At 32.9% G+C, this 17,573-nt stretch overlaps 1 protein-coding gene across 2 annotated transcripts in view; it reads right to left on the bottom strand.

The window, feature by feature from the left end:
* LOC128222441 (chitotriosidase-1-like) overlaps positions 1-16,937 on the bottom strand; it is a 39,423-nt gene extending 22,486 nt beyond the window's left edge. The window contains exons 1-3 of one of the 2 annotated variants that reach the window (XM_052931455.1): positions 16,809-16,924; positions 11,731-11,773; positions 657-849 (exon numbers count right to left, since the gene is read on the bottom strand). In XM_052931455.1, the coding sequence (XP_052787415.1) occupies positions 657-849; positions 11,731-11,773 (236 nt within the window). In that variant the 5' untranslated portion in view covers positions 16,809-16,924. Of the gene's footprint in view, positions 1-656; positions 850-11,730; positions 11,774-16,808 lie in introns of both variants that reach the window. The other variant, XM_052931447.1, reaches the window with a different exon arrangement.
* Positions 16,938-17,573: the final 636 nt, after the last annotated feature.

The raw sequence follows: 17,573 nt of genomic DNA on the forward strand, positions 1-17,573 counted from the left end.
GCTCATATGTGGCTAAGAAATAGCTATCATTCATTTGCTAGCTCATATGTGGGTTGGAAAATAGCTATCATTGCATTGCTAGCTCAAATATACTTAGAAAATATTTATTATTGAATTGCTAGCTCATATATACTTAGAAATTATCTTTCATACAATTCTAGCTCGTAAATGCGTAGGAAATAGCTATCATTGAATTGCTAGCTCATATATGCTTAGAGAAAAAACTATCACTGAATAGCTAGTTCATCTGTTGGTTGAAAAATAACTTTCACTGAATAGTTAGCTCATCTGTGGATTGAAAAATAGTTATCGTTGAATTACTTACTCACCTATAAGTATAAAAAAGCTTTTATTGAATTATTAGCTAATACGTGGGTTTAAAAACTCTTTTGAATTACTAGCTCATATGTGGGTTGTAAAATAGCTATCATTGAATAACTATCTCATTTGTTGGATAAAAATAAGCTAACATTAAATTACTAGCTTAGCTGTGGGTTTAAAATTGTCATCATTGAAATATTAGCTCATTCATGGGTTTAAAAACAGTTTTCATAGAATAGTACAAAAGTTTGATTTAATGGTTTAAAACGATTACATCAGTCCTGACTTAAGGGGTCGAACACTTTAATAAGGTTATAATCATCCACTGTACATACATGCCGTCCTTCCACCGCGTTCCTTCATCGTTCCACTCGGATGAATGCAGCTTGTTCCGCTGCAGTTTGGCGTAGACGTATATGAGGTGCGTGCACAGAGTTGGGTCCACGTCTTCCGGCAGGAACTTTCCGTCCCCCGGCCGGTACTGCGACCAGTTTGTGTAGACACACACGATCCGGAAACCAGAAGCGCCTATAAATAAAACAGATTGTAAAGTTTGAGTCGCATGCATAGTGCATAAAGCGGAATATCCCCCGGCCCCCGACCCCAATAGCATTATCACCCATCAAAATCAAGAGCGCTGCGGAATAAACACTAACGTTCGTCCGTAATTGTTACCATACATCGGGAATTTATACATCCTTGCCGTGCTTGAAAAAGGGGCATACCTAGAAATGTACTAAAGCCAGAAATATAGCCATTGCTGCATTCGAAAAAGGGGCATACCTAGAAATGTACTAAAGCCAGAAATATAGCCATTGCTGCATTCGAAAAAGGGGCATACCACGGAAGTTATTTAAACCAAAAGTGTGGCCCTTGCTGCATTCGAAAAAGGAGATACATATCAGAAGTTAATTAAACCAAAAGTATGGCCTTCGCTGCATTCGAAAAAGGGGCCATACACCAGAAGATATTAAAGCCAGAAGTATGAGCCGTGCCGTGCATATTGTCTTCGTTCAGTTATGAGCCAAGTTAAATCATGCCATAATTTTGACGATTTTTGACTCAAAGTCAGGGCTAAAGTCATTGCACAGCAACGACGACGTCGACAACGACACGGACACCAAGGATATGACTATACTTACAACTTTTATCTCCGAAAACAGACGAGCATATAACAAGCTTGTCTCATGTATAAATATTATCGACATAAAATAATATGACTGGTCAAGTAGAAATCAGAATTATATGAAAGCGTCCTCGGGCCACATTCTGTAATATCTGGTAATGTATTATCTTCTTATATTTGCACCTCAACTTCAATTTCTTACATGAACTGCCTTTCGGCAATTAGTTTAAACATATTTATTTCGGCAATTGCTGTTATCATCCGATGAACGCAACATCTTCGGATATATTCGGATCGCGAATCATAACAATATGCATGAAAATTGGTTATCTTTTTATTGTTTGTATTTTGTCAGCAGCTTCCGTCAAATATAATCAACATTTTAGAAAGTGTTAATTTATGATGTTACGTTTTACGTTAAGTGCTTTCAAGTGGTTGATCTTTTCCCACGTCATTGTGACGTCATTTTATAAAATGTTTTTTTTCGGGGATATGAACGCAAATGGGCTGATCAAAGGATGCGTGGAGTCCACACACTTTGACCAGCCCAACTGCGTTCATACCTCGATAATGACATCAACCCCGCAATTCAGTCCTTAAAGAGGACTGAACAGTTATTCACAATACAAAGTGTAACAAAACAACGCATTATAAAATTTAATTGAGTGAAAAAGTGTGGGCTTTGATGCATTTACGTGCAGGTGAATATAAACAATTAGGATACAAATCTTCATATTATAGAATGAGCAGATAAAGTTAAAACCTGTGGGTTCTTTTTATAAATTACAACTTATTACAACATTAATGGGTTGTTGTTTTTCAGGTAGACTTCTTTGATAAATTTAATACGTGCAGTTTGCAAACTTTAACTATCAGAACATGTTTACAAAGGACTCGATCTCAGAAAATCCATTTCTCATCATTTTTTTCTCCAAAATTTAAAAAAAAAAGTTGACAACATTTTACAATTTATGTGCGTAAATTACAATCCATCGTGTGCCTGTCAAGCTAGAATTCTTTGAAGCATTGTAAAATCGCATAAAAGTCATTCGACATTAAGCGCACGCGTGAGCTATATGAATACGCATTAAGCTCGTAATAAAGTAATGTATATATGCTACATACAATTGCAATTAAATAACTTGATAAAGCAGTGACTGTTTTATGTCCAAAGTTGGCTCATTCCGTAAAAAAGCATAAAACTCATTCCGCATAAAACTCATTCCGCATAAAACTCATTCTGCATAAAACTCAATCCGTATAAAACTCAATCCGCATAAAACTCAATCCGCATAAAACTCATTCCGCATAAAACTCAATCCGCATAAAACTCATTCCGCATAAAACTCAAACGTGAGACATATGAGTACGCATTAAGCTCGTTATAAAGTAAGGAATAACAGTTGCTCCATACAATTGCAATTAAATAACTTTATAAAGTAGTGACTGTTGACCAAAAGTTGGCTCATTCCGTAAAGAAGCATAAAACTTAAACGTGAGCTATTTGAAGACGCATTTAGCTCGTGATAGAATAAGATAAAACAGTTGCTATACAAACATACAATTAAAATTTAATAATGTAATAAAGAATTAACAGTTCTTAGTCCAAAGTTGGCTCATTCCGTAAAGAAGCATAAAACCCATTCCGCTTAAAAAAATCAAATGTGAACGATATAAATACCCATTTAGCTCTTAATTGAATAATGTATAACAGTAGTTGCTACATACAATTGCAATTTAATAACTTAAGAAAGGAGTAATTGTTCTACGGCCAAAGTTGGCTCATTCCGTAAAGATTTGGCTTTCATTGGCGAATATAGGTGATTTCTTATTCGTTTGTTTTGTTATTTATGTTGTAGACATATGTAGACACGGCTGTGACTCCGAACATTAAATGAATTTGCGGTTGTGTTCTTTCAATGAATACGTTGTAACTACATGTATGTAAAGTATCAATTAAAGGAAATTAAAGTCTAATAATTTAAATGTCTGTTCAACAAAAACATTGTTGTAGTTGTTGTTGTTAATGATGATGATGATGATGATGATGATGATGATGATGATGATGATGATGATGATGAACTGTTGTTTTTGTTTCTGTTGTTTTTTTGTAGTTGTTGTTGTTTTGTTGTTGTTGCTGTTGTTGTTGTTGTTGTTGTTTATTGTTGTTGTTGTTGTTGCTGTTATTATTGTTGTTGTATTCGTGGACTATTCCAAAATATATTTAATTAAAACATTGCTCTAAATAACATCGACAGTAGACAATATCGCCTGATCAACATAAGAACAATCAGTTGTCTTCGTATTCGCGGACTATTCCAATGCAATATTTTACTAACATTGCCCCAAATAACATCGACAGTATTGTTGAAAAAAATCTCGCTGAGCATCTTAATTAAGATAAAAAAAAATAGAAGTGGGTCAAGTACTTTTGGGGTAATCAAATATATGATTCGAAGGACTTCTTTCAATTAAAGCAGAATAATAGGTCTTTAATACGCAGTGTTATTCCACGCCAGAAGCATTCATCATATAATATCCCTTCATTAACAATCGGTCAATTTAAAGGCGCATAACATAGGTAGATGCAAACAATATTTCTTTTGTTTTTACGCATCATCATGTTAAACTTATTTGACTTTAATAATAAACAGAAAAAAAATCATATTATTTAGGTAAAGACAAAAACTTGCTCTTTATGAATGTTCCTTTTAATTAAAAGCTACGTGGTCACAACTTCCGGAGTTAAAACGCGCCAAAATATCGCTTATATTTCTGGTATCTTTACCTAAACCAAATGCCTTTTTTGTTTTAATAATTAAAAATCCAATGAGTTAAACACGATAATGCATCAAAATAAAGTGTTAAAAAATTGCATCGAACTATAGTGTGTGCCTTTAAAGTAAACACTAGTCCTTAAAAGCTTGCCCTCTGATTACCTAAGAGAAGACAAAATGTTGGAACCAGATATGAGACTACTTAATTAATGTTTATTACAGAAGATATCGTCAATCTTCATCGTATTTGGGTTCTTGGTGAAGGAATAACACAGAAAACTTGACCTCACATTGGGGAAAACTCATTTTGGCTTTTCGACTAGGTCTTTATAAGAAGACTTTGAACAGCTTTAAATCGAAAACTGTGCTTTAATCTATCTCAAAATGTTTCCTGCAGCAATTCAAAGATTTCAAATAAAAAAAACAGGTCATCCAGTGCCAGCATTTGAGATCACGATTTAAACATTCCAAGAACAGCTCGTTTCCCTTGGCGCAGATTACACCAAAGTGTTGCCAGTTTCTTGTTGATTAATCGCAGCAGCATGAGAAAACATTGTCTCGAGACCCATTCGGTACTGTTGATACATTGCTTTTGTTTGAACAATATTTATTCCAATTAACCATTTTCAACTTTGAGAATCAAAACATTTACTGTTGCAATAATACCTGAAAAAATAGCCATGTGATATATGCACGAAACATCATAATAACGGCAGAACTGAAAAAAAAGAAGCTTTAAAGCTGATTGCTTCTGTCACACTTTCAAACTAATTGTAAAGGCTGTTTGTTGAATGTTTGTGATACTTCATACACTTTCATCGCATAAGTTTTTGTTTTTTTCTGTTGTTTTTTATTATTTTATTTTTTTTTTAAATTAACTTCTTTGCCTTTCAGGAGAAAATATTGAAAACCAAGAAAAGGAAAACTTAAAATTTACGGCAGAAACCATCGTTAATTTTTAACATGTTGGTTTCTTACCTTATGAATAGCACAGAAAGATTTTCAACACAAAAAGGGAAACGCATTTTTGCGAAATCAAGGTGAGGAATCACGTGATTTCAAAGGGGTTCTCACATAGGTCTCCACGGGTCACAACCGATGTAAACAAACCAGTAAGTGACGTAAATTTGTAAATAACGTTTTTGAAAAGATATTTCTTAGCCTTTAAAATACTATGCCACTTTTCTTTTCTTCTTGCCTAATAGCAACAACATGAGGCAACACTGTCCTGAGACCAATTCGTAACTGTTGATACATTGTTTGTGTTTAAACAATATTTATTTCAATGAATCATTTTCAATTTTCAATTATACGCCACAGTATGAGCATAATCAAAAGATTTACGTTGGCAATCGTACGTGGAAAAATAGCCGTGTGATAAATGCACGAGACAAAAAATCACGGCAGAATGGAGAAGAAATTTTTGAAGCTTATTATATGTCCTGCTTCAACTACTCTTTCAAACTGTTGTTTTTTGGTGAAAATGCTGTTGTGATTTGTAGAATATTTTACTTGTTATGATGAGGTGGATTAGTTGGAAATTGTATGACAAATTATGATAAAGTAAGTGGTGTTATACATTGGCAGTAGACAAAACGGAAGTAACAGGATGAGGAAACCCGTGCATTCAAAGGGGTTCTCACATGAATCACCACGGGTCATAACCGATGTAAACAAACAAGTAAGTGACGTTAATTTCTAAATAACGTTTTTTTTACAGAAGATATATGAAAAGTCTTTATTGTCACGTGATTCCTCACCCTAAGGGGAAGATACAGGACGGGCGAAGGTGTGGAATGGTCAGGTCAGTGGCAAATGTTATGATTGAATGTATATAAAAACATCAGAAGCGTGTAGTACTGAACGTGGTTGAATATTGTTTTGTTCTTATGGTACGTAGCTTCTTTTGATCGAAACACTAGGAGTGAAATTGAAAAAGCCCTGAAAGCTGTTTAAACTTATTTATTAAACACTGATTGCGAAACACGTCATGTCCAATGTGTGTATACCACGTGATAAATTACGTCATAAATGCTTCATCAGAAAGCAAAGCTTTTGCTTCGAATTATGACATAAAGTAAAACAAAGATAACGTTTCTTTTTCTAAGCCATATTAAATGAAACAAAGGGCAGTCTATGGTTTACACAAACTCATAATTTCAACACTATATTAATTACTCTCATTGGCACGATATTACGCGAGAGTGTGGTCCTGTGTTGGGGGGGGGGGGACCGGAGAGCCCTGTCCAGCTACGTGACCACAAACCAAACTCACATGACCCCATAGCAGATAATTTGTCGAGAAGATGATGTCTTTGACCATGATACATTGTGTTGGCACTGTAGGCTTGTTGCAGCAAGAAATGAATTTGATGCATTAAAGACAGGCAGGATATAATCCTGTGAATAGTCTTTTTTTAATATATCCATTAAGTCATGTAAATATATCAATGTGTCTTCTTACACTTTAAATTTAATTTACATAATTGTTCCCTTGACAGGACATTTATTTCGTTACAAATAAATATACGTATATTTAATATATAAATAAAAGAAAACTTAAAAGAAGAAGGTAATCATATGTTCTTTTCAAAAAATGAATGCATTTAATAAATGATGATGACGCATAAAAAAACCGTACCAATCATAAGGCAATGTTGTACGTTTATCTGGCTCGTTCGCCAGAGAATCATGTGTATCTTTAAAACATGAGCAGATTGTCCAATCAATTTGTACACTAAAACATTTGCCAATTCATCTTATACGTAGCAGCTTATGCCATAATAAAGAAAAAGTTTTTGTAGACAGAAATATTTGCTATTTCATATAATACGTAGCAGCGCATAATAAAGACATATTTGCAGATTGGTCAACCAATTTGTACAAGTATTTGTAGACTAAAATATCTGTAATTTCATCCAATCACATTAAACTTCAGCCATAATAAAAATAAATACTTGTTTTGTCATGATTCGGTAAATGGTTAAGTCATTCTAACATGCCATTCACAACGAAACCCAGTCAAAAACATGTAAAAACTGTCAATGAAATCAAATGTTCTTTATTTGTATTTTTGGGGTCAAGGGTAGTAAATGGTTATGGTTTGAATTTGATAATGCGTTTCAGAATATGGGGACATGCCCAGTTGTTAAAATGTGACTTTTATCTTTTTTAATGGCACAGCGGCAAGATCAGGATCAAGATGAAATCATGTTCAAACTGTTTACTGAAGAAAACCAATAACGATGGCAAAATTAACAACAAGGGAGAGAACTATGAATCAGATGTTAATATGCACAGGTTATGTTACACCAATAAACGTACATGTTTTAACCTTTTTTGCATACATAATGCTGTGAAAGAGTAAGTCTTGTCAAGAATTCGTTTAAATTTCAAGAAATTCATTGCTTTTAATCATTTACGTAATCTGCATTTATCAAATTGGGAAAAGAAAAAAAAATGGGGGAAAATGGACAGTTTTTCGAAAGGGGAAACAGTCCTTAGAAGGCAGTTAATTGCACCAAAACAGTCACCAAAACCAATCACTATTTACTGGCGCAAGGCCAAGCAATTATGGTGGCTGATTTCTGCGATTTCATATGAGGCCTTCTCTCTCATCCAAAGAACCTTTCCAAGAATTTTAATAAAAAGAACCAATGCTTACTAAAAAGTGGGCCAAGCACCTTTACTGAAATAACAAATATAATTCGCTGGAGTTATTCCCATTAAAGAAGTGTAATATGTATTAACACGCAGTGTTATTCCAGGTCAGTAGCATTCATCAGACATTACCCTTCGTTATCAACAGGTCTATATTAGGTCTACAAGAGAAATTAGTCTTTATAAGATTTCCTTCAGTGGTGGTCTGATCAAGGTTGGAAGGGCAACTAAGTGGAAAAAGCTTTTACGTTGATGCTACCTTTGACTTCTAACACTAGTTTAAAGATGCACTCCTATCCCAACTAAGATTTACCACAGTTAAATCAATTGTTTTAATTTACCATAAACAAGTGCATACTTGTCGAAAATAATGTTTCTAATGAAGGATACCAAGTTAAATTTGAAAGAAAGGTGCAGAAAACAGGTATTTCTACCTTATGACACGATAGAAGAGCACAGTAAATATTTTAGCATTCACCAGTCACTTAATATTTTGCGTTTTCAGCTATTAAAAACACGGTGACAATCTTGTTATCAGTAATTAATAATTTTCCATAAATGCATTAGTTAATAAGTATTACAAGGTGTATCCTTCAAAACTTAAATTCACAGTGGGTCATTTTAACTGTGTCAATATTAAGGAACGTTGGAAGATATTATCACGATTTAAAAGTTCCAAGAAAAAAACTATGTTCCCTAGACACAAATTAATAACAGCTTGCGAAAACAAGTTATTTCTTCATTTCGAGCATTTTTTTCTGCCGCGAAATAAAGAACCAAAAATGAAATATTCACAGCAAACTGTGTCAAGATTCGACAGTTCAAAAAATATCTCGTTTCCCTTGCCACAGAATACAGCAAGGTGTGGCCAGATTCGTTTTCATAAATTATAGCACGACCACGCTTTATCTAGAGAGGAGAGTACTTTATCCAACAACAACAATATCAACAATAACAACAACAATAACAACAACAATAACAACAACAATAACAACAGCAATAAAACAATGACAAAATCAACAACAACAATAATAACCACAGTAATATCAACAACAACAACAGCAACAGCATCAATAATAAAAAATGACAACAACATCATCAGCAGTAGCATCAACAAAGATGACATCTATTTGGTGTAGCGGCGATTTTAAGTAGCAACAACCAAGAAATTGATGACATATTGTTTACATGCTGAGGAACTCAAATTTGATTTCTAGATTTCTAGAACAGTTTTGATGAACAATCAAAGTTCACCTACAGTAACCACTAAGCAGTAACTTGTGGAAATGTTCAAGGAAATGTCATAACTAGCATAAATAAGTATACGCATTAATTGCCGATCATTTAATATGTTATTTATCATGCTCGTTTGTCTGAGACGCATCTTGTAAATATGAATATTAACAAAAGGACAGTCAAGTTGGAAATAATTCAAGGCAATTGCAAACTAAAGCATTCGTGAGTTCACTATACAGAGTTTAGGCCAATATAAAAACATAATTGTATTGCAAATATACGGTAAATGGTTTTAATTAAAACATTGAAACTACAGACGAAAGCTTAGCTTTATCTTATTTTATGTCAGATAAAAAGGCTATGTATTTAAGGGCCAAACAGACCAACAAGCGATACGCGAGACAACCGCGCCATGGAATGAGTCACCTCTGTTTAAAGGGGTAAGACACCAGAAAAAAAAATCGGCAGATACCTTATTTAAACCAGCCTAGAGAAGCCCAAAAAGAGCTAGAATAATGAGCCCGATAGTACAGCATTTTACACGATTAAATAATATTTTGTCGCTGTCTCAGCTGAGTTTTCCCGTTTAAAAATAGCGCATTATGGATTATAGTTTGAAGTGTGTATATTTAGCATGTGAAAGTCACGTGATTAGTACGGATACAAATACCGACGCTATTTTTGAATTAAGTTGGATTTACGTGGTTAACAAACCCAGTATTTTTATTTGAAAAATACGCATACACTTCGAAAAATGTGTCGTTATCGATGTGATACATCAGTAAGTAAGTCCCAAAGCCTGGTACACAACGATAACAATTTTATGTAAGTTTTTGACAAACATTTTTTTGTTGCAATGATATCATCTGGTGACTAGTCCCTTTAAAGTGACTAAGTGTATTGATGTGTTAACATTTTAACTGAAACTGTAAAACATTGTTTAGGCGTTTCTAAATATGAAAAGATATCATGAAAAAAGTCGACCAACATTTTTCAAATTGTCGTCGTGGAGTTCTTAAAAAATGGCGCCAAAAATGGGACAGTCATGTGACAGGAATCTTTTTTTACCACACGCTTTACACTACCTGAGCTAGACCACCAAAAGCTTTCAACTTGTGTTATCCAAAACTTCTTCGATCCCTGAAAAACTAACCATCAACTGTCGTAATGGCGACTGTAGCATTCTGATATTAGGGAACTTTGTAAGTAGTGTTCAGACAAAGGTTACTCCGTACGCTAGTAAAAATATAAGTACAGTATTGGTTACTAACAGAATTCATACGCCTTCTTTCCGGCATAAGAGCAGAGTCAAATTACCAAAATGCTTGGCATGTCTCTAAGGACCTTAATAGGATTGCCCATTTATATTTCACATTGCACTTATTTCCGGCAATATGATACGATTTCCCGTTTTCTCACAAGGGGGCCGTGTGGCACTGATTTGCGGGATATAATACAATAAACGTCATGATAGGAACAGATGAACATCATATCCGGAACAATGGTAATATTATATATACAAAATTGTATAGACATGTATAATTTTTATAATAATGCATTAGGAAATTAAAATGCATATACTGTGTAAAAATAGAACGGGGGATATAACATTGATGAAAAATATAAAAAATGTACATGTATATTCGAGAAAGGGACTTTTTTAAATTGATGCACAAGTTTTATTTTATTGGAATTAACGAAAACATAAGTTATCGAATGTTAAAATACATTTAATATATATATAAAAAAAAATATAAAAAAATATAAAAAAATAAAAAATAAAAAAATGACAATAGTACAATGATAATTACCCAGACTACTTAGTCCCAAGCTCAAATCAAATATAAATCAAGATAGAGACACAGAGTAAGGGTCCAACCAACCCTGAATGAGAAATACAAGAAGGACATCAGACCAAACACCATCACTATCGCTTTAAATATCAAGGGGGGGGTAAACTTTTCTATATGCGCATAAACCTCACATTCGTCTTACCTCTTTACAATAACGAGAAAATTTAATATATACGCCTCATCAATTATTTTTTTGGTTTAACCATTCTGTGCAGAATCTTTGCAGACGTTTGATTTATAATGCATCAAACCACATCACTGCAGTTCCTCATTATATAATATTCCATCAATCACCGTATGAAGCTGTTAGGGTTTTGTTTTTTTAATTACTATTTAAGTATAATGTACATATATTATACACCTGATTGATGGCAATAAAAAAATCAACATGCTTGTTAGGCGATACCAAATTAATTTTTTGTTCTACGGATTATGGATCCGTAAAAATGGCTCGAAAGAGCAAACATATAAAACCATTTCTAATTAGCAGGAGCGGGGAAAGGCGAAAGCTATGAAATGTTAATCCGTCAACAAAATATAAATTTGGTGTGGCGTCAATATATGTCGAACCCCGTTGGATCGAACTTGCTTGGCTCGAACACTCGTTTTCTCGAACTGGATGTAAAGGACCGAATTCTTTATTCTGCATGTAAGCATTGCTGCTTCGCTCGAACTTTTTGGGGCTCGAGGTATTTTCGAGGTAAGTTCCATCGAGCCAACGGGGTTCGACTGTAATACGAATTAAGTATACACTTACCATGAATAAATGCAGCAAACAGCAGTGTTACTGTCAAAAGCATCTGTCAAAATAAATGAAATCATTTTATTAAGGTATTTGATATACAATTATAGTTTGTATTTTTTCTTGTTATATATCAACTGGTATTGGGCTTGTTATATATCAACTTTTAATGGGCTTGTTATATATAAACTGATATTGCGCATGACATACATCAACGGATATTGGGCTTGTTATATGTCAACTGATATTGGGCTTGTTATATACCAACTGATATTGGGCTTGTTATATATCAACTGGTATTGGGCTTGTTATATGTCAACTGATATTGGGCTTGTTATATGTCAACTGATATTGGGCTTGTTATATACCAACTGATATTGGGCTTGTTATATATCAACTGGTATTGGGCTTGTTATATATCAACTGGTATTGGGCTTGTTATAAACCAACTTATATTGGGCTTGTTATATACCAACTGATATTGGGCTTGTTAGATAACAACTGATATTGGGCTTGTTATATACCAACTGATATTGGGCTTGTTATATATCAACTGGTATTGGGCTTGTTATATACCAACTGATATTGGGCTTGTTATATATCAACTGGTATTGGGCTTGTTATATACCAACTGGTATTGGGCTTGTTATATATCAACTGATATTGGGCTTGTTATATATCAACTGATATTGGGCTTGTTATATGTCAACTGATATTGGGCTTGTTATATGTCAACTGATATTGGGCTTGTTATATAACAACTGGTATTGGGCTTGTTATATATCAACTGATATTGGGTTTGTTATATATCAACTGATATTGGGCTTGTTATATGTCAACTGATATTGGGCTTGCTATATATCAACTGATATTGGGCTTGTTATATATCAACTGATATTGGGCTTGTTATATATCAACTGATATTGGGCTTGTTATATGTCAACTGATATTGGGCTTGTTATATGGCAACTGATATTGGGCTTGTTATATATCAACTGATATTGGGCTTGTTATATATCAACTGATATTGGGCTTGTTATATATCAACTGATATTGGGCTTGTTATATATCAACTGATATTGGGCTTGTTATATGTCAACTGATATTGGGCTTGTTATATATCAACTGATATTGCGCATGACATATATCAACTGGTATAGGGCTTGTTATATATCAACTGATATTGTGCTTGTTATATACCAACTGATATTGGGCTTGTTATATATCAACTGATATTGGGCTTGTTTTATATCAACTGATATTGGGCTTGTTATATATCAACTGATATTGCGCATGACATATATCAACTGGTATAGGGCTTGTTATATATCAACTGATATTGGGCTTGTTATATACCAACTGATATTGGGCTTGTTATATAACAACTGATATTGGGCTTGTTATATACCAACTGATATTGGGTTTGTTATATAACAACTGATATTGGGCTTGTTATATATCAACTGATATTGGGCTTGATATATATCAACTGATATTGGGCTTGTTATATATCAACTGATATTGGGTTTGTTATATATCAACTGATAATGGGCTTGTTATATATCAACTGATATTGGGCTTGTTATATATCAACTGATATTGGGCTTGTTATATATCAACTGATATTGCGCATGACATATATCAACTGGTATAGGGTTTGTTATATATCAACTGATATTGGGCTTGTTATATACCAACTGATATTGGGCTTGTTATATAACAACTGGTATTGGGCTTGTTATATATCAACTGATATTGCGCATGACATATATCAACTGATATTGGGCTTGTTATATATCAACTGATATTGGGCTTGTTATATATCAACTGATATTGGGTTTGTTATATATCAACTGATATTGGGCTTGTTACATATCAACTGATATTGGGTTTGTTATATATCAACTGATATTGGGATTGTTATATATCAACTGGTATTGGGCTTGTTATATATCAACTGGTATTGGGCTTGTTATATATCAACTGATATTGGGCTTGTTAAGTATCAACTGATATTGGGCTTGTTATATATCAACTGGTATTGGGCGTGTAATATATCAACTGGTATTGGGTTTGTTATATATCAACTGATATTGGGCTTGTTATATATCAACTGATATTGGGCTTGTTACATATCAACTGATATTGGGTTTGTTATATATCAACTGATATTGGGATTGTTATATATCAACTGGTATTGGGCTTGTTATATATCAACTGAGTTTGGGCTTGTTATATATCAACTGATATTGGGCTTGTTATATATCAACTGATATTGGGCTTGTTATATACCAACTGATATTGGGCTTGTTATATATCAACTGGTATTGGGCTTGTTATATACCAACTGATATTGGGCTTGTTATATATCAACTGGTATTGGGCTTGTTATATACCAACTGGTATTGGGCTTGTTATATATCAACTGATATTGGGCTTGTTATATACCAACTGATATTGGGCTTGTTATATATCAACTGATATTGGGCTTGTTATATAACAACTGATATTGGGCTTGTTATATATCAACTGATATTGGGTTTGTTATATATCAACTGATAATGGGCTTGTTATATATTAACTGATAATGGGCTTGTTATATATCAACTGATATTGGGCTTGTTATATATCAACTGATATTGGGCTTGTTATATACCAACTGATATTGGGCTTGTTATATATCAACTGATATTGGGCTTGTTATATATCAACTGATATTGGGCTTGTTATATATCAACTGGTATTGGGCTTGTTATATACCAACTGATATTGGGCTTGTTATATAACAACTGATATTGGGCTTGTTATATATCAACTGGTATTGGGCTTGTTATATATCAACTGGTATTGGGCTTGTTATATATCAACTGGTATTGGGCTTGTTATATATCAACTGGTATTGGGCTTGTTATATGTCAACTGATATTGGGCTTGTTATATATCAACTGGTATTGGGTTTGTTATATATCAACTGGTATTGGGCTTGTTATATACCAACTGATATTGGGCTTGTTATATATCAACTGGTATTGGGCTTGTTATATATCAACTGGTATTGGGCTTGTTATATATAAACTGGTATTGGGCGTGTTATATATCAACTGATATGGGGCTTGTTATATATCAGTGATATTGGGCTTGAAATGACATATTTTTGCAATCTTTCAAGGCCGAACATATATTCGTACATTATATTATTGTCGGTATTTTTTACATGTTCTTTTTTCAACTCATTAAATCTCTCAAAAGATAGAATGGGTCAGCAGACATCACATATTCAAAAAGTTAAACATCGAATACCTTAAACCATTAAATAATGGCCAAGTTAAATGTTCCTTATCTGATTTTATTCAACCTGGTCTATTGTTGTTTTTGTTTTTTTTATGTTTTTGATAAAGTCATAAAAAATAACAATACAATGAATACATTGTGCTTTATGATTCTGCCACGTTTTAAGTAAACCATAAAGCTGCACTCTCATAGATTTATCGTTTTGACAAACTTTTTTTAATTGTTTGTCTTTGAATGAGCCATTTTTTTGTATAAATGTCTGGTAACCAGTGATTTAAGACTGCTGACAAAAGATCAGATCGCAGTTAATCATTCTTAAGTTCGGACATTGATGTGTTATGGTTAAAAGCGTTACTAACGCTTTTTGATAAAATGAAATTATCGGCAGTTTACCAAACAAATTGAGATATGTTATAATGTGATCGATCAAATATGACACGTTTGATGGCATTGATACAAAAATCAGCCGATTCCGTGACAGAAAAAAAGTGTAAAAACTGACAATCTGTGAGGGTGCAGCTTTAATTTAATATAAACCAATAATCGTTGATCTTGTCCTATTATAATCACATTACGAGGAAGCTTATTTCATATAAACTGATAATGTAATTTTGTTGTGTGGTCGCCTTGTTGTATGTTGGTTTAACCAACTTTATCACAGTGTTTTTTTTATTTAAAATTATCTTCACGTTAATAAATTAGATTCTTTATGTAAAAAAAACTAGTGCAACACATTTTGTCGACAAATCTAATATCGACATAAAGTGTTTAATCTAATTTGTCGACAAAAATCAATTCATTATTTCCAGCTCATAACTGACCGAATTATCATTTTTAGACAACATGTCATGTTATAACATGTCAAGTTGGCATAAAACAAGTCAACTAGATTGCATTATTTAATCATACGTGTTTCGATTGTTCAGAACTGTGTTAAGGTAACAACGTGTTTAACAACGTCGAATGGTTCATTATATTCTCATGTATTTTGATATAACAAGTACAAATGAAAAAGCTGTCTGTATACTGCAGGTCTCAAGTATGTCTAATTAACTGGCAAAGCAAGAAATATATGTAAGTTAACAACGATTACGTTAACAACGTCCTGAATAATCGGCCAAGTATGTACAATATACGCTTCCATAACATCTAACTCCATGTCCCTTTCAAAACTTAAGCAAGAAATATCCGCCAAGTTTAGAAATGGTCAATTTTGAACACGTAAAGAACATTATCCTGATACATTTTATATTTTCCAGGTTTTTGCAGGGTTACGACAAACCATTTAATAATCGAGCAAAACTGATTTGAATCTAATCTTGACGCGTTGTACTCATGTATTCAATTCCTAACTATACTAATAAGAAATATGTATTAAGAAAGTCCAGTTATGCGTTAAATTCTCCTTATACTGAAATGCTTATAGTTAAATCGTATTTTATTTTACATAATATACTCTAGTGATATAGTTCATTTCTAAAACCATATTATTATACAATTGGGTTGGGCCACAGATTATAACAACATTAGAAAATGGCCCTCCCCGTATACGCAAATGATTATTAGATAATATATAAGTTTCAATAACTGGTAAATAGTAAAGTATCATTTAAGGAAGTTCATTCAACTATATGTATTATACGTATTTATCATTAAAATTAGCAAATAAATAAACACCATTTTCTTGATGCCCTAAAAACCATTCAAACAGCATTGAAATGCTTATACGGTAATATAAACAGTTTAAATGTGATTTCAATTTATAATCAAAATCAAATCTAATTAAAAGTAAAATTTGTTACCTTTTTTTATAACTTTTATCTCGTTAATCCATGAATCAAATAAACATGGTGTTCCCCTAGCAACTGTTATTATATAAAATGTTATATTCGCTTTATGACGGTTTAATAACTTGACGTGACAGCCTCTGTCATGCATGTCCAAACGTTTGTTAAACTTACGTTCAGGGCGTTGATTTGCATAAGTGACGTTACGTTAAAACAACAGAGGTTTTGTTGAAATTTCGTTACATTTGGTTTATGTTTAATTACATGTTTTGAATGCATGAAGCTTTTGTTTAAACATAAACTTAAGTAATTTAGTACAGTACGTTCATTAGGGAGGTCATTAATTATACATTTCATTATCAAATAATTAGTTTTGATTTCTTCTGACGTTTTCTTTGGGGAAGGTATTTCTTTATATATATAAAAGTTCAATTATTCGATCGGGAAGGAATAAATATTATGAACAAGTTATATAAAGAATAAAAACGTAATTAATCATACATTTAATTATCTTTTAATTAGCTTTGATATCTTCTGACTGTCTCTTTATGAAAGGTGCTTATAAATTCTATATTCATAAAAGTCTACTTATTATATAGGGAAGGAATAAATGTTATGAAAACATAAAGAACAACAACCAAACCACAATATTGGGCTGATCGTTTAGAGCATTGTTAAAGTTTACAACGATTTTAACTGAGTCGTTGTTAACTCTCAAATCTTTAATACTCTTAAAGTCTCATGGACATCCATGTGGTATTGTACACACATATGAAGACA

The sequence above is a fragment of the Mya arenaria genome, chromosome 2 (genome assembly GCF_026914265.1).
Source record: "Mya arenaria isolate MELC-2E11 chromosome 2, ASM2691426v1".
NCBI classification, from domain to species: domain Eukaryota; kingdom Metazoa; phylum Mollusca; class Bivalvia; order Myida; family Myidae; genus Mya; species Mya arenaria.